We start from the raw sequence: 23,011 nt of genomic DNA, 5'->3' as shown, positions 1-23,011 counted from the left end.
TGTTTGAAGAATGGCAGTTGTAGCAAATGGTTGGGCAAAAAAGACTACATCAACCTAGTACAGGCACAGAAACTCTGATCAACTGTCTTGCCATTTCCTTTACAGGACAATGTTTTTTTCCATGAATCGCCTTTCGTTCTCCTGTGGCATGTCTTTAAGCCAGAGACGCCCTTTCAGTTTGTGGATTTATTCTTAGGAAGCCGGCTCTTTAGGCACCCGTGCAAGCAAGCTCCTGGGTCGATAAAGAGCATGGTCACAGACAAACAGTGCCTTGCAAGCCATGCCCCTACTATCGCCTCTCGGCAAGTTGACTGATGACAGCAACCAACTGCACCACTGCCCTCTGAATCTGTCCCCAAAAAGTGTAATTTATGGTCAGATTATGTTAGCGGAAAAGTTGCAGTCCCGCTAAAAATTGCGATCACCCCCCTTACCAGCAAAAATAAATAAAAGTACCTAAATCCCTTGTGTAGTTTGTAGATTAATCAAAATACATCTATGAAGAGATTTTATTTTTAATATACACTACTCAATGTAGGTCTAGTGAAACAAGCCAAAATCCATAGTTTCTAAAATATTTCAGTCCCCACCAAAAATAAAGGACGGCATTTTGGCTTTTACGGAAAAACCCTCCCACATCAATGCAGCATGTTGGGAAAAACAAAACAAAAAAACACATACACGTAAATTCAAGAACATTTAGCATGCTGGAAGATGTGCGAATACAGCCTTACGACTGCCATCACATATATTCCATATACCCATTCATATTACTTGTACCGCTATGGCAGTTGAAAAGGTGGCAGCAACCAGAAAAAGCAAAAAACATACCTGGGATCTGGAAGGGACTTCCTGGATCTGAACTTGCTGGAGAGTGGGGATAGGTACTGCTACTTCCAGGAGAATTTGGGTAACTGCTGTTGGGCGAGTGTGGAAAAGGGTGGCTGTTTGGCTGCTGGAAAGAATCTGGAAAAGTGGCGTTGTGTGGCATGTGGGGCTCACTGGGCTCCATGGTACGGAATTGAGCGAGAAGACTGTGCTGCGAGTTGTACTCGCTGTGCCTCGGAACAAGGACTGGAGGAAGCACTACAAAAAAAAAGAAAAAAAAAATAAATTTAACTGCACATAAATTAAGTGTAAACGTAAATTCTCTGCAAACCACCAAATACACAGATGAAATGCAGAGGGAATCAGTTTTTCCTGCCAAACATTTGTATTTGTCCGTCCAGTTTTGGAATTTACACATTTGTCATCCAGTTTTGCATGGTAGGTGACCCGATTCTCTTCGCTGTGGTTAACACTCAGGTCGCCACTTTTCTAGTAGGCATTTAAAAACGTTCAAACTGAAGCCAAGTGAAAGGTTACCTCCATGCAAATCCTCATCGCCAACTATTAGGCCTCTTGTATGCTCAAAGGTACAGCAACTTCATGCAAGCATTACATTTAAAATCCCAGTGCAGCAAACCTTTAACAAACACAGCAGATCACATGGGACCATGTTTACAAGCTTTGGTTCATTATAAAGTAAGGCATTGAAATCAAAGCAGACACTGGAGGTGCCATGTTTCAAACAGGCTGTATGCAGTTTAACCCAAAGCTCTGCACACATTGTGGAAAAGCTAGTAGAGGGAATTTTGAGAAACAGATTTAATTTACACAGTCTGCTGATGACATTTTACTTTGTGAGGTATGGAAAATACACCATGTTCCTCGGCCACCATAGACTGCAATTTTTTTTCTGCAACCACAGGTACCAGTCAGCGTTGATAATGGATCCATGGGAATGATTCTCCAAGTCAAAACAAAAAGGATTCGCCCCGGGACTTTAAATGAAGTGGGCAAGTCTCGGGGCGAATCCTTTTGTTTTGACTTTATGTAACAGGGATGGAAGTGTGCCACTGGGGACACCAGACCTTTCCTCTTTCTTCCCATGGATCCATTGGGGGTTATTTACAAAAGGCAAATCCACTTTGCACTGCAAGTGTACACTTGGAAGTGCAGCCGCTGAAAATCTGAGGGGAACATGCAAGGAAAATAAAATGACAGCATTTTTGCTTGCACACGATTGGATAAAATCAGCAGAGCTTCCCCTCATTTCAAAGCTTCCCCTCAGATCTACAGCAACTGTACTTTCAAGTGCACTTGTAGTGCAGAGTGGATTTCCCTTTAGTAAATCAACCCCATTGCGTTACATTTTTTGAACAGTCCTGTGGGGGGTTAGCAAAATATCAGGGGTCTAAACAGACAAAGGAAAAATGAATTCAGGACAGATAACTACCTTTTGCTGCTGCCTCAGCTAGAGAGAGAATGAACAGGAATAATTCTGTACAAAGGTTAACAGTGATCGGTTCCAGCAATGACCCCATGTGCTACCCCCTTCTCAGTGACACTGGCATAATTTGCATTAAAAATCCAACAGGCTGGTTGTACCCAAATTAAAAATGATCAACTTGGGTACAATCAGCCTGCCCATACATGGTTTGAATCTCAGTCGATCCCTGCTGAACCTTGGGTCAAGCTTTCTATGGCTGGCTTTAGTAGCTACACTGATAAAGGGGTTGCAGGAAGAGACAAGACAAAGATAGACTAGCAAGTTAAGAGATGCTTAAAGCGCTGCTGAAGTCATAGAAATAGATGTGCCGTTATATTGGCGTGATGTTGCACCAATGTAAACGGGGGCTTAGACCCTGTAGTCTCAGTAGATCGACACCAAGTAAGGCTCCATTCCCACCTGCACATTCCAGGAATGTCCATAGAAACAAGGGGCGAGGAGGACAGACAACATATGGGCCATGATATAATGCTGGCCATACACTATACGAAAATTTGCCCGAAAATCAGTCGTAAAGAAAGATCTTTTGTTTTTCGGCCAGTTAATGGGCACAAAATCGAAAATCGTTTGGACGTTTTTGAGCCGAAAAAACGAAGGACAAGTTTGGAAATTTTCTGCCGAACGAACGATAAATCGGAAGGTTAATGCGTTTCCCGTCCGAACTTTCTGCACTAGGTATATGTAAAAAAAAAAACAACATTTTTTTTTTATGTCCACTGAACGATTTATCGCCCATTACATGATGGCACTATCGTTTGCACTCACAAAAGAACTTTCGTTTTTCGAAAGTTCGTTCGGACGATTTTTCGTGGAGTGTATGGCCAGCATTAGCCTATGGGTGATGGATGTTCAAGGCTTTACTAGCCACCATCAGGAGCATGTTCCTTTCTCCCCTGTAGCTTGTGTCACCAGAGCAGCCTAAAAATAGGCAACTATAATAAGTATAACTAGAATAAAAGATTTTTTTATTAAAAAGGGAGAGGGATAAGAGTCCTTGTCAGAGTCCCTCTTTAATTATCCTGTTTACCATCACCAAAAGTAATAGAATCAAATTTGAGTCATCAATGAAGCAGGAATAGGAGGGCACATGTTCCAATGGTGACAACATTTCTTGTGACAACCAGGGGTTCTCACACTATGGGGGGGGGGGGGGGGAATGAAAACCATTTTGCCCTTAGTTCCACTGTAAAACACAGCTAGCACAAGCACCCAAGTATGGCTTCATATTAGCATCTTAAAAATAAAAAACAAAACACTTGTAACTTGCTGATAAGAGCAAAGTGATAGCAGGGGGTGCCTGCATTACAAGCCTGGCAGAACATTTTAAATGTGTATGTTAACATTTAGCCAACTGGATTGGAATTTAAACATATGTTTGACTTGATTTTTAAATTCCTCATTTATGGAAAAGGCACCTCACATAATGAAAACATGTACAACGGTAAGCAAAAGTCCCTAGTACCAAGTTACAAATCAACCAGTGACACCACACCCAGTCAAATGACAGTGTGCCACAAAATTGCTTTGAGTGGTACTGAGGGTCATTTTTAGCTGCAGTTATTCCTATATTTAGGTTCTTTACACACTTGCTTTCTTTTCATGCTTGCTTGTTTATACTGGCATAAATAAATCCTGTCTGGACAGTACGCAGAGACAAAACACATACGATTTGTAGTAGCGATATTGCCAACAAAGATCAAGGTGGTAAAAAAAAACTTCAGGGCAAAAAACTAAAAAGTAATGCATTCATAAAATACACAATTGTTCACACATGCACAAAAGGGAACAGTGCATCCAAAGAGCTACTGTATTTTTCTTTCCTAGTTCAGTTGTACTCCCCCACTTATGATATTTCTCTGTGCTGTATGCCGACATCTAGTGGAGGTTTTGGACTACTACAACTAGTGTAGGCCCCTTTCACACTGGGGCGGGAGGTTCGCTGAAGGTATTGCGGCACTATTTTTAGTGGAGCTATTCCGTCGTAATTGTGGCGGTATTCGGCTGCTAGAGGTGCGGTTTTAACCCCCCGCTAGCACCCGAAAAAGGGTTAATACTGCCAGCAATGCGCCTCTGCAGAGGCGTATTACCGCGGTGTTCCATCGCTTTCAATGGGAAGGAGCGGTGGAGGAGTGGTAAACACACCGCTCCTTCACTGCTCCAAAGATGCTGCTAGCAGGACTTGGAGCGGTCCTGCTAACGCACCGCTTCAGTGTGAAAGCCCACGTTCTCTCACAGACTGTAGGGCAGGAGTTTAGGCGCCATTTTTAGCGCTAAAACACCTGAAAAACTCCTCAGTGTGAAAGGGGTCTTACTATAGGACAGGGATATGCAATTAGCGGTCCTCCAACACCCTTCATTCCTTTCTATCGGAATAGTGATTTATTTTCCCCTTACGGGCACAAGTAACAGTACTCCACTTCTGTTATCCCGCATATGGAGGTATTTCTTTATGATCTTGTTGCAGCCATACCACCAGAAAGTGAAAGTGTAGCACATAGCTAGCTAAATTTGTCATATGCCAAAAAATAAAAAGAAAGCTGTTCCATGGCTTTCATGATTTTAGGCACAGAACTAATCCCCAGAAACATGTCGCAAATGCTTTATTGAATCATCTCCGGCGTACGCAAACCTTTCAGGCAAAAACGCACTTTTATTTCTCCATAAAACTGAACACTAGATACAATTGTATATCGATAAATAGCTTCTGTAATAAATGCTTATCCACTTATTTTTGAATCAATGGATTCCTGTTGCTTGTATTGGTACATAAGAAAAAGTGCAGCCAAGTACTCTTCATCCAAACCATTAGAGACCACCCAAAGTGGTCAATACATAGTGATGAATAAAAGACGCTATAAAACGTGTGCGCTGCAGACTGGTGTATAGTGCAGCTCGCCCGGATGCCTCCCCTGTTGGATGAACTGAAAAGTGTTTTGTACAGGCACAGTCACTGCAGAGATGAGAGAGCAGAACGTGGGTGGGCAAGAACCAACGTGTGTTGGATGCTACAGATTCCTCCTTTTATACCTTCCCCACTTCTAATTTTAGACAAGGCCCACAATTTAATCTAACAGCTGATGTATAATTTGCTAATTATACACGTGGAACAGCCAGACTGCTACATAACCTTAACAGCTGAAAAGGAGGCGGCCATGAAAGTATGAAAATGGATGTTTGTGTAGCTGCCCAGCATGGTGCCATCTAACAGGTGCTAACGGACATGGAATTGGTACTATGCTGAAATAAGTTCTTGATCTATAGAAATCCAACAGCTTCAGATTGTTGAACATCCCCATTGGCAAGGCTCAAAACCATTGTGAAACTTCAGGAACAAAGGTTTCAGTTTCTGCAGCAGTTGAGACCTCATTCACACCGGCAATGACGTGCTTATGTGTGGATCAGGTATTTGAATGCATAGGATTTTGAACGGCAACAGTTGCATTACATTTACGTGCCATATTTAGAGAAAAAACAATTCTTTTTATCCAGGAGCATATTAGAAAAACAAAAAACAGCAAGGGCAGGCTCTACATGGTTAACAGGCTTGTGTTGAAGCCCACTGCTATGCTGCCACACTTATGTGAAGGGTCAGCAGAAAGTAGCTACAAAACCAAACATCTGAGTGTCAAATTATCTTAAGGAACCGGTCTTCATAGCCTGTATTCTTACTGTAAAATTAAGAAATGGTTTCACTGCATTCTAAGTGCATATTCACATTTTGCACTGCAGAATAGATCGCGCAGTAATTCAAATTATATATATAAAAACACACCAACAGAAAGGTATATATACTGTGGTGCATTTCTATTAACTATAGAATGGTACTGTAGGGCACCCAGTTGGGTGCAACAGTACAAAACCACCCATTCACTATTCAACACAGGCAAATTGAAAAATTGTGACATAATTAGGCTGTATCTCATAAATCAAGAGTTCATTTAAGGGATCCCCCCCCCCCCCCTATAAAAACAAAGGACTTTACAAAAACATATTATACTTGCTCTGTTGCCACCACCACATGCAGCTTGCTATTGGGGCACCCAAGCCGAGTCACAGCTCCCTGTGTCCATTCAGACATTGAGCCCCAACCAAACCCCTCTTTGATTGGCTGACTGATTGACCAGCAGCGGGAGCCAATGGCACTGCTCGTGTCTCAGCCAATCTGGACAGAGCATCTCAGACAGCCAAGACACTCGTGGACATCGCTGGACAGAGGGACCTCAGATATGTTAGGAGGGCCGTTTCGATCAGAAGGCTTTTTTTATTAATGCATAGAATGCATTAGGATAAAAAATCTTTTGCGTTTAGAACCCCTCTAAAATTAGATATATATATAGATATATGCAAGTGCGAATACACCCCATGGCCACATGCAATATATTGGACATTTCCAGTGTCTTGGAACATTTGTGTTACCAAAGCTACAGATAAATCAATAATGGCCACACACACACACACACTGCCACACACACTTCCTTATTGTTGTAACCGAGGCTTGAGTTTGTCAAAGCATGTAAAATTTATACCAGGAGGTAGGCAACCTCAGCTCTCCAGCTGTGGAGAAATTACAATTCCCATGAGTCATTGCAAGACTAACAGCAACAGACATGAATTCTAGATGAAGAGGCATGATGGGATTTGTAGTTTCACCACAGCTGGAATTCTGGAATTATACAGGTTGGTTACCAAATACCTTAAAGACTGCCAAAGTAAACAGGATTTTGGTTTTGATCACTCTGCCGTTAAAGCGGAGGTTCACCCGTAAAATCCTGTTTTTACCCTTAGATGGATGCTCATTTTGTCTAGGGGAATCGGCTAGTTGTTTTAAAATCCGAGCATTACTTACCGTTGTAGAGGGCGATCTTCTCCGCCACTTCCGGGTATAGGTCTTCGGGAGTGGGCGTTCCTTCTTGATTGACAGTCTTTCCGACAGGCTTCCGACGGTCGCATCCATCGCGTCACGGTTTTCCGAAAGTAGCCGAACGTCGGAAGCCTTTCGGAAGCCTGTCGGAAGACTGTCAATCAAGAAGGAACGCCCAGTCCCGAAGACCCATACCCGGAAGTGGCGGAGAAGATCGCCCTCTACAACGGTAAGTAATGCTCGGATTTTAAAACTAGCCGATTCCCCTAGACTAAAATGAGCATCCATCTAAGGGTAAAAACAGGATAAAACATCATTTATCGGTGAACTCCCGCTTTAAGGTTTTTTTATTACAATTATAACCCTTTCGCTGCCAGACGCTGCCTGTGCGCCATTTTGTACACTCAGGTAGCCAGATAATTTTTTTGCAATTTTTCTTTTGCTTTTTTTTATTTTTCACTTATAGTTTTCAGAGTTTGTAAAAGAGTGCTACTGATTTTTAAGGCAGCACAAGATTTGTGCAAAGGTTTATCAAAACGATATTTCCTGCTAAATCCTTGTTCACATATGGAATACTGAAGTGTACGCCCATGGAGGGCCATGTTTACCTGCACAGTCAGCAATGCACAGGTGTTCCATGCATCCCCATACAGGCAGTCCTATTTATGTCAAATTGGGATGAAACAGCTGCACAAGCATAGCCGATGTTCCCAAACTGACATTTGTACATGACCCCGAACGCAGACAGTGTGGGCTCAGGAACATGCATGCGGACCTACATGGATGTAAAATTGGGAGCAACTGCTGTTCGTGCAGGTGCTACATCCCAAATGACATCAATGGGTCTGCCTGCACAGAACACATGTGCATCCCTGTAAAAGTATGCTGTGTATTCCTCACACAAGCACACCAATCAGATCTGTCTGTTCATTTTTAAGGCTGGTCCAATCAGATCACCCATTGTTCTCTATGGCGAGGCTGATGTAAATAGACGTGTCCTACACACACACCTGCATCCAATCCAGTCCACTAAAAACAGAGGGATGGAGATCCCATTCCCCATCCATCTAGCAGATCGGATGGTATCTGATGGAACTGGACAGGCAGTCTATTGCCACCCGACCATAGAGAATAGTGAGCCGTGTCCGTGTCCACTCTGAATCAGCGAAGCAGACCTGCCATCCACCCATGTGAAACCCCTGCAGGGTGCTGGACTCATACATTTGAGTTTTTACCCCCCCCCCCCCTTCAAGCCACATGCTTAGAGCCGGAGGCTCCAATTGGCTTGAAAAAGGTTGGACTCAGAGCATTGCACCTCAAACCCACCCACTTGTAACAATAGAGAATATTAGCCATGGTCTTCCTGATTGGCCAGGAGAAGGATGGATATGGTTGGCCGGGAGGAGAAGCGGAGGAAGCTGTGGATGGGAGAGTGCGGGCAGAGCTGGGGAGTCTTGCCAAGTTTGTTATTTTAAATGGTTTACTTTTTCCATTCTTTTAGTTATTTTTTACTTTTATTGGGGGGGGGGGGGCGCAGTCTTTGGTGAGATATCAGCGGTCTAAAAAACAGACCCCCATATCTCTTTGGCATAGAGAAAAGGGACTGAAGATAGCCATTTTCTCTGTAGCACTTTACTTGGATGGGGGAAGCTTGAACACATGTTTAAGCCCCCACTTCACCCCACCTGACGCATTTGAACCCCCCCCCCCCCAGCAACATCTGAAGCCGGCGGGAGCAACATAGGAGGGACGCTGGCTAATGATGGTGGCTGCAGGGATCCAGTTGGGATACGTTTATAAGAGAAATAAGGTCCGTACGCCTTAGGGACTTGGCCAGTTAAAGTTAGTCAGGGTATGCCATGAACAACTTTTACAGTTGCTTATGCTCCCAAACAGTCAAGACTTCAAATGGCTAGTGTCATAACTGATCATGCAGCACCATAGCAACTGCAAATCAAATGGAAGCCAAGATGGCAGCTTCCTTGGCAGTAAAGGATAAAAGGGTTTAGTGCCACCAAGCTGGTCATACACCCTTTCCTCAAGCCTGCTGGCTGTGAAAAAAAAAAACCACCACACTTTACACCTGCTTCTGTGTGTTGGTGAAAAAAAAAAAGGGGGAGCTTCCACTTGCTCAGCAGACCAGCATGTCTTGGTTATCTGGGCAAAATGTCTGGTATGCATTTAGAGGTCATTACCCCAAAAAGGTACTCTGCTTCACAGAGATGCGGTTGGGCTATGGTCTACTCAGCCAATATAAAGTTCTCACAAACACCCCAATGTATGAAAGCATATGCCTAGCACATTCATGAGAAAAAGTTGTGCTACCTGTAAAACCCCATGGCACAAATCTTCTCATCTTGCTTCTCAGTGCCATAGTCTGGTTGGACATGGTATACATGTCTAACCTGCACAGGCCACTGGAGGAAAAAAAATAAAATGAAAAAAGTCAATCATTATTCTGCTTAATTAAAATACGGATTCCTTTAAGCTTCACAACTTTAAAGAGCTGAATAAACTTTTCTTCGTTTTTGAAACAAATCCAGCAGGCCTACACAGTAAAAGGGGGCTGCAATATACAGCTGTGACTTCATACCCTTCAACAGGCCTCCCAACAGTTGTAGACAGATTTTATTGTGTGCCGAGCTTCCCTGAAATGTTTATATTATGTCTAGTTGTGTAAATTGGAGAAAATCCCAGAACAACCAAACTGTGTGCCGACTTCCAAAACTACGTTTACTACAACTATACATTGTGGCACACATGCAAATAAGTCTTAAATTTGCCCCGTTTGGCAGACTACAATTTATGGCAGAAGAAAAAAAAAAAAAAAGAGGGGGGACCAAAAAGTAAAAATATAAATAAGGTGGCACTGATGAGGCTGCTCTGATGGGCACTGACAGGCGGCACTGATGGGCACCGACAGACGATACTGATGAGGCTGTGCTGATGCAGCCTATCAGTGCCCATAAGTGCCACCTAATCAGTGCAGCCTATCAATGCTCATCAGCGCAGCCTCATCAGTGTCACCCGTCAGTGCGGCCTGTCAGTTCCACCCCTCTACATTGCAAAGTGCTTGTGCTATATACATTTTGTTTAATGTTGTAGATGGGGGGGGGGTGTGGTGTGTATGGTGTTGCTAGTAATTGCCGGCAGTTTCCAATGCAGATTGCTGGAGCACAGACACCAAACAGTGCTATGCATTTATCCAGTGTCCCCTTATCCCGTATTTAGGTCGAAACATGGTGCCACCGACAAAACTTGCCCCACCCATGAGGGATGGCAGGGTTCTTCTCCCCGAAAATCTCCTGCACTCTGTGTGTAGATGTGTGAATGAAAGAACTACAACTCCCATCTGTCACAGTCCTCAGTGGGATACAAGTGTAGCAACGACACTCCCTCCAGCTCAGGAACCAATAGACCGTCTCAGACACAGAGCCTTTGCACTGCATCCCAAGCCAATCACAGCAATACAAAATATATACATTTTTATGTAAATATAGGCACATATATGTTTTGCAAAAGCCAAATTATACTTCTAAGGTTTACTTAGTGATTATAGAGAGACCTTCCATCATGATCCAGGCTGGAAGGAGGACATCCCGCTGCTGGCATGATGTATAGAGGTCTATGGTGATCTAATATAACACACTGCAGTAATGAGCCCTCTGTACAAGAAGCCGTCAGTGTGTAGATACCTCTGTATGGGGAGAGGGTGACGGCTGCGCAGCACAACACACCTAGGATGGTTCATGCTCTCCATTCTCCAGCACCATCCTATCCCCGGTGTCCCTTCATCTACAACCGCCATACACTTCCGGCATCTTCACAACAATGCCGCATAGGATGCCCGAAACCAGCTGACCACCGCATCAGTCATGTGGTCGAACTCAGCCGGGTGGGGATTGGCACTGAGGGAAGGCAGGATGGGCAGGCAGTGAGAGCGAGCCGCGCTCATTGCAGCACCGTCCACCAGAGGGCGCCGGTTCGAAGATGGAACGTGTATCCCGCAGGCCACAAAAGCCGCGGCCTCAATTAATCGGCCAGCCCGACGCTAGTCTGCGCAACTGCTGCAGTGTAATCCAGGTTCCAGGATGCAATTTTCAGTCACCACTGCGACCTAGCGCCTGGGTTGTCAAGCCCTGGAATAGATAAAACACTTTCAGACCAAAAACATTTGTCAGAGTAAAGTTGGTGTATGCACCACCTTCTGTTCCTTGCAGAAGGGTTCTGGGTCAGTTACTCAGTAGTGTCAGAGGATCCAAGTACAGACAAGCAGCTAGCATTTTCAGAAAGCAATCTGCAGTAGACCGTTTCTCAATACAGATTACTTTAATCAGACAAAGAAAACACCTGGCAATGGTCTAAACCAGGGGTGCCCAATTTTTTTTTTTTTAAGAGTGAAGGCCACTTAAGCGACTTGGTAACGGATCGCAGGCCAAAATGAGCAGAGTGGGTGGATGGCATGTTTGCATATGCAGAGCAGACAATGAGTGGACATAAACAGCCCACACTACTTTAGCGGATCAGATGTAGGACACAAGTCGGTTTATGTCTACCACTACTTGGAGGTGAATTGAGGGTCCAATTGGTTGGACTGTCCATGTGAAAGAGGGCCAAGGCTGCTTTCACACTGATGCGCTGCAGTTTACCCACTCCGCGGGTGCAATGCAGTGTAACTTTGGCTTTCCAGCACTTTGCAGGTTTGGTGCACTTTCAGAAAGCTCACCAAACTCGTAGGTAATAACAGAAGTCTATGGCTCAGTGCAGGTAATCCGCAGGTAAAACTAATCTGCACCTGCGGATACATTTTAAAAGCAGCCCAGTAACCACTGCAGAACAGATATACCCATATATACACTGATTTTAGTAATAAACTGACCTTTAATAACAGTATTCTATTCCAGAGCAGGGAGGTCGCGGGGCACATCAGAAGGCTCCATGGGGCCTCATGTGGCCCCCCCGGCCATTGGTTGGACACCCCCTGGTCTAAACCTTGGCACCAAATATTTTTGCAGGCCATGTTCCCAGTGAGATGTCAGTATACTTGGCAACAGGAAGAACTCTCTCCAACACAAGAGGAAATACTTTGATGGTCAGGTGTCCCTATTGCAAGATTTTGGGTTTTGAAATCCCTTTAGAGTACAGTACACAGGTAGAATATTTATACACCTGTACCTCCAGGTTATCAGAAACTGGTAAAACCATAGGGCTGGTTCACACCAGATGCAGTCTGGTGCAATTTTAATCTATCGAAGAAAAGCATGCAATGCATTTCAGTGTAATCAATAGTACAACATGCTGCATTTTCTCCTCTATATGGAACACATTTGGAATGTGGCAAAAATAAATAAAATAAATGCACCAAAAAACATGAATTGGGGGGGAAAAAAAGGGGGGGAGAAAAGCCAGAACACAGAAATTTGGGCGTGAAAACGAGGACAAAACTCCTTGTAGCCTCCCCTATAAAAACTTACCCTACATTCAAGTCTCCGTTTTACAGAACGCAAGGGAGAGCAAACCAAGAAATGGAATGAAAGGTGGCCCGTGGCCTATGTTCCATCCTCCAAGATCTAGAATTCAGTGTCAAATTCCACTTATCTTAAGCATACAGTACACAGGCAGAATTTTCATACATTATGGACATCCCCAAGCAAAGAATAGGAAGGGCAACAACGAGGCAAACAGAACTGTGCCAAAAAGGCACAAGGGTCAAGAGACCCAACTTCAGGGAGCTGATGCAAGAACCTTGCAAACAAAAGCTACATCAGCAGAAGACTGGACATCCGCCCGGAAAACTGTTGAAAAAGTATAAACAGAAGACCAGGAGGTAGCTTTACACAACCGGGCAACCGAAAAATGGTGGCAAAATACCCACAGATCTGGTGAAATGAGCGTGTAAAAGCCCAAGAGGAGATTTCTCTTTAAGAATGTAGGCTCTTGAAATCCGAGCCATCAGGCAATGATCGACTTAGAAGTAAGGAAACCTTGCAAGGTCCAGAACACAGGACAAATAATCTATTCATCTGATTGGAGCAGTAGCCCTGAGGAAAGCCAGTTCAGAAACACATCTGGCAGGCATGATAGTGACCAAAAGAGGCTACTTTGCATGGGGATCTAGGGAGATATCCAGGTTCAATGGATGGTTTTTGCAGAGCAGAAAGAACCAAGTTGAGATACAAAAAAAAAAAAAAAGGTGCTGCAAGGGTGACTTGTTAGACACACCTTAACCACTTCCATACCAGGCACTTACGCCCCTTCCTGCCCAAGCCAATTTTCAGCTTTCTGCGCTGTTTAAAATGACAATTGCGCGGGTCATGCTACACTGTACCCAAACAGAATTTGTATCACTTTGTTCCCACAAATAGAGCTTTCTTTTGGTGGTATTTGATCGCCTCTGGGTTTTTTTATCCTTTGCTATACAAATAAAAGCAACAATTTTGAGAAAAAAAAAAAAATACATATTTTTTTCCCGGTTATAACATTTTGAAATAAGTAAGTTTTCGCCTTCACTTATGCGCACTGATAAGGTGGCATTGACGGGCACTGATAAGGCAGCACCGATGAGGCAGGGCCAATGAGGTGGCACTGACGATGGGCACTGATATGTGGCATCGATAGGCGGCACTGGTGGGCACTGATAGGAGACACTGAAAGGCTGCAATTGTGGGTACTTATGGGTGGCATTGATAGGCGGCACTAATGGGCACAGATACATGGCACTGATATTCATTACTGATGGGTATCCCTGGTGGCACTGGCAGGGATTTTTTTTTATAGGCACTGATGGGCAGCTGCCTGGGCATTGGCAGCTGCCTGAGCACTGATTGGCATTCCCTGGTGGTCTAGAGGGCATACCTGGTGGTCCAGTGTGGATGCCTATCCCTGGTGGTCCTGTGCGGTGATCCGAGGGGGGGCTACACTGATAAACTATCAGCACATACCCCCCCTGTCAGGAGAGCAGCCGATCGGCTCTCCTCTACTTGCGTCTATAAGACGCGAGTGAGGAAAAGCCGATTTGCGGCTGTTCCTGTATACATTGTGATCAGCCGTGATTGGACACGGCTGATCCATGTGGTAAAGAGCCCCCCGTCGGAGGCTCATTACCAAGATCAGTGCAGCGGTGTGTCAGCAGTGTAGCGTGCGGCAGCTGTTATCCTGCAGGACGTCAATAGACGTCCAGCCAGGATAATGAAACCACTTCCTGGACGTCAATTGCCTATTGACCGGGCGGGAAATGGTTAAAGAACTGTTCTTACAAGGGAGAGCAAAGCCAGAGGCAATTTCTGATCCAAGACCTGATCGTAGGAAGGCCAGAATGCAAATTAAAAATAATGTGAGATCAAATTCCCTGCAGTTTTGGGAATAACCTCCAGTTTATATGCTTCAGCAATCATATGGTTATATTCCCGTTTGGCTTGTACGAGTTTACTCTGAGGGACTGGAAGTGGTTGTCGGTCTACTATTGCAAAGTGTATAAGAACTGATGGGGTGGGTAAATGGGGACCTGTAGATTAGCATCTTGAATGTCCACAGATTCCATGTATTCCCCTCGTCTCAGAGAGGCAATTACTGTCCTTGCATATTCTGTGCAAAATTTTTACATTAAGAAATTTGTTGAGAGATTTAGAATCCAGAATAAGAGGAATATCCCTGATGGGCTTTGGTTCTGTGCTGGTACAACTTCATGTGACAAGAGGTGGTTCAAGGCATTTTTCCAATTGGTGCTTGGGCAGCTTTTTGGGTGATCTGAAAGAAAAGTTGTGAAGTGGTAGAGTTTTGAAGTCTTTTGTACCCCTTTGAATCCAATGATTGAGCCCATGGGTATAACATGGTGGCCTTAGAAGGCCAGGCCTGGCACCGAAAGGAAGGGCTACACTTGCATTAAAGTTGAAGTCTGGTTTAGAGTGGACAAGATGGTATGCATTTTGAGAAGTTCTAGGGCAGGTGTGCCCAACCAGTGGCCCACGGAGCCCTCCGATGTGGCCCGCAACCTCCTAAATAGAATACTGTTATTAAAGGCAAGTTTATCACTAAAATCAGTGTATATATGGGCATATCTGTTCTGCAGTGGTTACTGGACTGCTTTCAAACTGATCCATAGGTGCAGAAAAGTGCACCTGTGGGTTACCTGCACTGAGCCATAGACTTCCATTACCTGCGAGTTTGGTGTGCTGAGAGTAGAGTGGGCTCTATAGAGCCGAGTGGGCTGCCATCCACCTGCTCATAGTGGCCCACGACCGGTTACCAAGTTGCTTAGGTGGCCCTTGCTCTTCAAAAGGTTGGGCACCCCTGTTCCAGGGCATCTACGCAGAAAAAGGGTGTACAAAGCAACTGTTGTATTTGCTGTGTAACAGCACAACCCTGAAATACGGGGCTATGATGGTTCACGTGGTCATAGTCGAGTTATCTGCAGTTTGACATGCCGAAAATGCAGCAAGAACTGGTTACAGGGTTGGGTCTGCAAGCTTAAAGATCTTTAAGAGTCTCAAACTTCCCATCTGCTAAATCTTTGAAAAGAGCATCTTCAATTGATAGTTGAAATGCTTGTTTAGGACAGAGATAACAGGATAAACTAAGGAAATTGCCCATTTATTTGTGAACTCCTTGCAAGATTATTTAGTTTTGTTTACTTACTACACAAAGAAAACCCTGACAGCTGCATCCAATAGCAGGCTACAGCAAAAAGCTGTATCTCGTGGTCAGCTACAGTGGCAAGCTGCATCTAGTGGCTCAGGTTTCCCTCAAATTCTGCATTATGGTGAGATGAACCATTTTGTTATATATTACAACGTAATAGATAGGGGTGCAACGGATCACAGTTGATCCGTGATCCGAACGGGTCACCCCCTTCGGATCGGAACACACTGATCCGCGGATTGCCAAATGTTATGGCCGTGGCTTCAGCCTACCTCCGGAGCTGCGGCCATAACGCTAGGAAAGGCCGCGGCTTCGGCCTAGCTCCGGAGCCACGGCCATCTTGGTACACCCGGCGAACCATGTTTTTTTCATCCGTTGCACCCCTAGTAATAGAAAGAAAAGGAGCGACAGCATAAATTGTCAAGTCTGTGAGGGACAGTAGGAATTTTAGTGCAGTTTTCTTGTTTTTACAGCGCTATGAGGGGGGAGACCTTATTACTGGGTTTACCCTCACACACAGTAACACATAATTTTGTGATTACATGAAAAAAGCCTTTGATAGCCAAATGGTACATCACTTGTATTTTAAATGAAATCTACTCTAACCAAAGACCATGTTCAAACAGTACTGAAAAGAGCAAGTAATGTCAAAGAAGAGGCAGAGCCAGCTGGGAGGATGCACAGTTGGGAAACTCTCATCATAGACGAGAGACAATGTGAGAGGAAGGAAGGGCAAGGGAGGAGGTTCAACACTAAAGAAATACAACTAAAAAGGCTATAAAGAGGTGTTTAGTCTTATGGGAGGGAACACGTGCACAGGATTCAAAAGGAAGTTTAGAAAACCTAGAGATAGAGTGTATGTGTGTATGATAGAATACATACACACACACACACACACACACACACACACACACACACACACACACACACACACACACACACACACACACACACACACACACACACACACACACACACACACACACACACACACACACACACACACACACACACACACACACACACACAGTAAAACCTTGGATTGCAAGCATAATTTGTTCTGGAAGCATGCTTGTAATCCAAACGCTTGTATATCAAAGCAAATTTTCCCATAAGAAATAATGGAAATGCAAACGATTCGTTCCACAACCATTTATTCATAGGTACATAGGTAGTTTATAGTCCATATAAAAAGATTATAGCAGTGTGATAGGTTGTGCAACCATAAAATGTCCATCCACAATTGAAAGCCTCCACAAGGGGATTAGAAGCAAAACCGAGCAGGAGCTACAGAGTATAAAAGAGAAAAGAGGCGCCTCTAAGTGTAGCAATATGGTTACATTTAATGAAGGCACCACATTTATAAACTCACATGGTTGATTATAAAAAAGAGGCACATCCAAGTACTGGAGGTATCCGGGGTAAAGCTGTCCACAGACCATTCTCCTCACTCCTACTGATGGCGTGACAATTTTGTGACATGATGCTACTCTTATATCAACACATTGCTTGTATATCAAATCAAAAGTTATTAAAAATGTTTGCTCGTCAAAGCAAGGTTTTGCGCTATACACACACACACTATATTCTATATCCTAGAATGTTGTTACTGTTATAGGTGGACAAGAGAATACTGCACTGCCAGATGGCTGCTTCCAGTCTTTGATACATGGCAGTGATGTATTGGTGCCTGTTCCAAAGCAGCCATCAAGCACCATTTAGCTCAGATTTTTTTTACCAAGGGGCAAAGTAGGAAATTCTTTACGACCATTGAAAAAAAAAAAAAAAAGTCAGATCTCTGCCCATGCCAAGTCTAATATTGCTCCAACTTTCTTCAAATCCTCTCCCAAGTACAATCTACCACCCCTTTTCCAAGTGCAAGCCGACTCACCAATCAATGCTGGGTATAGCGTTCTTGCCCACAGTCAACAGATCAAACAGAGCTGGCATCTGCCATTATGGATTTTGCAACCAGTACATGGAGTTGGGTCTATGAACAATAAAGAAGAAGATTGCTGATGCTGCAAAAGCCCTGAAGGTTAAAAATAAATTCCCTGGATTCCCACAGCTGAAAGCACTAGAAGCAAAATGGAGGCCATAGAGAACAGCTGCTCTCTGAATAAGGAGCCTCCTAGAGCAAACCGCGACTTACACGGATACAGTGCTCAGCATATTCACTTTCCATAAAATGAAGCCACCTAGCTTAAAAAAAGGGTTAAAACGAAAATGAGCCCTTTATAGTACAAAAAAGCAAATTGCTACTGTAAATATTACTTTCACTGTCCCGCAGTAAAAAAATTAACCCCCTACAGTAGCGATTTTTTTGCTCTTTGTACTCATTTTTGTTTTTCTAACCCCATTATGTTAAACATCTCAGGCCGGGGTTCACACCTCTGTTTTTTGCAGAAACACACTACAGTTCAGTTACATGTTTTCCTATGGGACACGTTCACATACATGATTTTTTTCCAGCTGCTGCGTATTTGGAAAGCGCAAGGACTTTTTAACGCAAAGCGGTGCAATTTTGTTTTTTTGATTCAATATACTTTAATGGAGAAGCTGCCGAAAAGCATGTAATGTGTTTTTGCAGCAATTTGTGTTTTGTAATCTGCCCAACAAATTGGCCCCCAAAAAAATGTAAAAATGCCAAGTTAAATTTTTTTTAGGCCATTATCTGATTAATCAAAACAATAAATCGGTCAACTAATCGATTATGAAAAAAATCGTTAGTTGCAGCCCTAGTCTGGTGTGAACTGGCCCTAAAACACCCATCTGATATTTACACCTTCTCTGTGCAAAACCAACTGCACAGAGTGGCTCCAAACCTTTTCTGGGGTCCCTCAGCAGCACTCCTAGGCCCTCCTCTTCTCGAGTGCCCTGTTGGAGAGACTCTCTCGGGGGACTCGTGAAGGTGCATTCTCATGTCCTGCTGCTGCATCTATTGACACAGACCACAAGACTCGGCCACACATTGTATTTGATTGACAGCAGTGGAAGCAAATAGCTGCGCTGCTATCAATCTATCCGACCCGAGACAGGCTGAAGCCGATGCGCTCGCTCCAGTCGCAGGAAAGACCGGGTTCAGGTAAGTAAAATGGGGGGCTGGTGCATCACAGGAGATTTTTCAACCCCTTTAAGAAACACTTGGGGCCCTTTCACACTATCCAGTCCACTGTAACCTTGTTTTTTCTGTTTAGGCATTAAACTGGTTGTACACCCTGTACAACAACTTTCCCTACAGGTAAGCCTATAATAAGGCTTACCTGTAGGTACAGGAAATAGCTCCTAAACCTCTACGGTTTAGGAGATATTCACCATGTACGCCTGCATAAAATCAGCGCATTTGCACTGAAGAAACGGCTCGATCCTGCCGTTTCTATAGTGCTTGTGCCGTGACCGTCAGCTCCCGCATGCATGCGCCACAGTGATGTCACACGACTCCGGCCAATAGCAGAGCCAGAGCATACGGCCCCGGTAGTGGCGTTGAAGATGGACGCGAATACGTATGGACGTGCAGGCAAGTGGCACAATCGGCCCAGTACAGGGCTCGACAAATCCCGGGCGCCAGGTCGCCATGGCGACTAGAAATAGGGTCCTGGCAACTTGGCTTGGAAGGGGGCTTTGTGAGCTGGCGCCATCTGGTGGTGAGCCGTTGGTATTACAAGTTAAGCATTAGAAGTTAAACAGCAATTCTAATGTAATTTTTCACTATTTTCACTGCCATCTTCTTCCCTCTAATTAGAACCCCCAAACATTATATATATTTATCCTAACACCCTAGAGAATAAAATGGCGATCGTTGCAATACTTCGTCATGCCGTATTTGCGCAGCGGTCTTACAAGCGCACTTTTTTGGGAAAAAATTACACTTTTTTAAATTAAAAAATAAGACAACAGTAAAGTTATCCCCATTTTTTTTAATATTATGAAAGATAATGTTACGCCGAGTAAATTGATACCCAACATGTCACGCTTCAAAATTGCGTCCGCTCGTGGAATGCCGACAAACTTTTACCCTTTAAAATCTTCATAGGCGACGTTTAAAAAAAATCTACAGGTTGCATGTTTTGAGTTACAGAGGAGGTCTAGGGCTAGAATTATTGCTCTCGCTCTACCAATCGCGGTGATACCTCACATGTGTGGTTTGAACACCGTTTACATATGCAGGCGCTGGTCACGTATGTGTTCGCTTCTGCGCGCAAGCTCGTCGGGACGGGACGGGACGCGTTTTCTGGCTCCTAACTTTTTTAGCTGGCTCCTAGATTCCAAGCAAATTTGTCAACCCCTAGGCTAGTATGCAATGCTTTTACTTTGCAGGGAACAAAGAGGAAGTAAAACCCATGGAGGGGTTTACTTCCTCTTTAATGATTTCCGTTTGGATTTTCTGTATGTAAATCACATCTCCTTTAGTCAAGGTCTTACAGCTCGGTCACAGACATTGACTTTAGTTTGACCATTTGTACCTCATTTGTTTTGTTCTACATTTTTGGATTTCAAGGCATATTGCGGTTTACACCTCCTGCACATTTACGTCAGCAGAATGGCACGGCTGGGCAGGGGCACGTACCTGTACGTTGCCTTTAAGAGCCCAGCCGGTCCGAAGCTCCGCACCCGCGGACCCGATTCCTGCCGGTGTCCCACGATAGGTGACAGGAGCTGAAGAACGGGGAGAGGTGTGTTGTAAACACACCTTCCCCATTCTTCACTGTGGCAATGACACTGATCGTCTGTTCCCTGATGTAGGGAATGACGATCAGTGACATCATGCCTACAGCCACACCCCCTACAGTAAGAATCACTCCCTTAAAGCACACAACCCCTTAGCGCCACCTAGTGGTTCACCACTCCACTGCCATTGTCATTTTCACAGTAATCGGTGCATTTTTATAGCACTTTTCGCTGTGAAAATGGCAATGGTCCCAAAAATGTGTCCGCCATAATGTCGCAGTCAAGAAAAAAAAAAAAAAAAAAAAAAAAAATAGGTAGAAGAATACGTATCGGCCTAAACTGAGGAAAAAAATATATATTTTTTGGGGATATTCTAGCAAAAAGTAAAAAAATATTGGTTTATAGCGCAAAAAATAACTGCAGATGTGATCAAATACCACCAAAAGAAAGCTCCATTTGTGAAAAAAATAAAAAACGCCACGTTGCACGACTGGGCAATTGTCAGTTAAAGCGACGCAGTGTCGAATCGCAAAAAGGGGCAAGGTCCTTAACCTGCATAATGGTCCGGGTCTTAAGTGGTTAACAACCTTTCCCCATTTGATTTGTACTTCATGCAGATTTTAGACACAGCTGACTGGGAACCACTAACATCTTTTGCAACATTCCCCAATGATTTACCTTTTTAAGTTTTATAATACTCACCTTTAGGGCCCTTTCACACCGACAAATCCCATGAGGATCCGTTCCTTTAATATCCACTTTCTCAGCAGGGATCGCTCTGTTGATCCCCGGCTGAGCCAGCAGACAGGGCGATCCCTGCACACTGTCCCCACACTGGGGACCGCCCTGTTGGATCTCCGCTCTCCTCTATGGGGGGGTGTAATAAAAAAAAAACAAAAAAAAAACACACACGGATGAACAGGGACCATCTGTCCGTGTTCACCCGATCTGATCCGCAGACGGATGGAAAAATAGGATTTTCCTCCGTCTGCAGAATCGGACCATAGCAGAGACTGATGAGATTGGGTGTCAGCGCATGGAACCCGCTATCCCATAGGGATACATGTCCGTAATTCATCCAAAACCGTATGGATGAAATACGAACATAAGGTCCGCACGTGTGAAAGGGCCCTTATTGATAACTGATATGTTGGAGCAATGATGCATGCCAATCAGGTTGGTGCAAGCACTAACTGCAGACCAATTAGATGTAATCCGATGCATGGGGTTTGTTTTAGAACTGCAAAGTACATGAGGATTCCATAATTTCTTCAGAATTGAGCGATTCCATATTTTCCTCTGCTTGATCTGCATAAACAGTGGCAATTGACTACAGTTCTCTCTTTTAAAAGTGTTGGTTAAAGCCAGAAGATTGGAATGTTGAAAATAGTTTGAGGCATGTTTGTGATTCGTTTTTTCCTACACGATTAAATGAACATTTTCTAAGAGTGGTCATTTCGTACTTGTCAGGGGGTTGTACTTTTGGTCCAACTTTTATGAGACGAGGGCCATAAACTGCAATCTAAAAGTCGCACCTGAATGTTCTAGAACCTAGATGAAACAGTTAACCATTCTCACTGGTCAAAGCCAAAAATGGCATCCAATTCGCACCCATCCAAAAGTTGGGACAAAGCTCCACTCTAAAGAGGACACACATCCACTCTCCTCCCCTTGTTGACCTGGAAGTGACGTCACTTTCGGATCCCCGATATATTCAGTGGAGCACAGGGGACACATGCATGGCCTTTTAGAACCTGATGTCTCATTAAAAAGAGAAATCGGTCACAAAAAAAAAACACTCCTGCAAGCAGCATCTTTGGAGCGGTGTGTACAGTGAAATGAATGGGCAGCGAGGCTGAACCACCTCCACAAAAAAACAGCGGTAAAGCGCCGCTAAAAATAGTGGCGCTGCCCCATGTGAAAGGGGTCTTATGTAACTTGAACTATTTGAGCGAGGGGAAAAAAAGTGGCCAGTTCAGCAGGGATTCCATGGTTAGAAGTCGATTAGATTTCTGTCAAGCAAAATAAAAAAACAAGTTTTACAATTTCTGATTATCAGTGGCTTCAGCTGCTGATCAGTGTAGAGACACTGGGGGGGATTCTTGCAGCTGCTGGCATCACCCTGGTACCGTCGGCTTTATTGTAATAGGGAGGTTTACATTTCTTGCGACAGCAATAACAGTGATTAACCACTTCCTTCCCAGCATATTGTCAAAAGACATCTGCAGATGGGATCTCCAAGCCTAGTCGGGCATCATATGACAGCCTCAGCTTCCCACCAGTAAAGGGGGCATGCGCCACGTCACAGCCGATGTGCGTGCCTTGTAGCCAGGAACGTGGGGGTGTGTATAAACACACGCATTCCACGTTCTGTCAGGGGGGAGGAGACAGATCATGTTCCAGTATATAGGAACACTGAATTGGTCCCCCCCCCCCCGGTTAGAACACCGTAAGGGAACACATTTAACCCCTTCCCTGCCAGCAAGCTTTATACAGTAATCAGTTTATTTATA

The 23,011-nt window shown here is 44.2% G+C and overlaps 1 protein-coding gene across 1 annotated transcript in view; it reads right to left on the bottom strand.

Annotated features, from left to right (window-relative positions):
* The window catches only part of SMAD1 (SMAD family member 1), a 92,713-nt gene that overhangs the window by 24,949 nt on the left and 44,753 nt on the right, over positions 1 to 23,011 (bottom strand). Inside the window, exon 3 of the mRNA XM_040331639.1 lies at positions 832 to 1,086. Coding sequence (XP_040187573.1) covers positions 832 to 1,086 — 255 coding nt within the window. The remainder of the gene's footprint in view (positions 1 to 831; positions 1,087 to 23,011) is intronic.

This window comes from Rana temporaria, chromosome 1, assembly GCF_905171775.1.
Source record: "Rana temporaria chromosome 1, aRanTem1.1, whole genome shotgun sequence".
NCBI lineage: Eukaryota > Metazoa > Chordata > Amphibia > Anura > Ranidae > Rana > Rana temporaria.
Note: the sequence above shows the minus strand (reverse complement) of the source record. Positions and strands in the feature narration are given on the sequence as shown.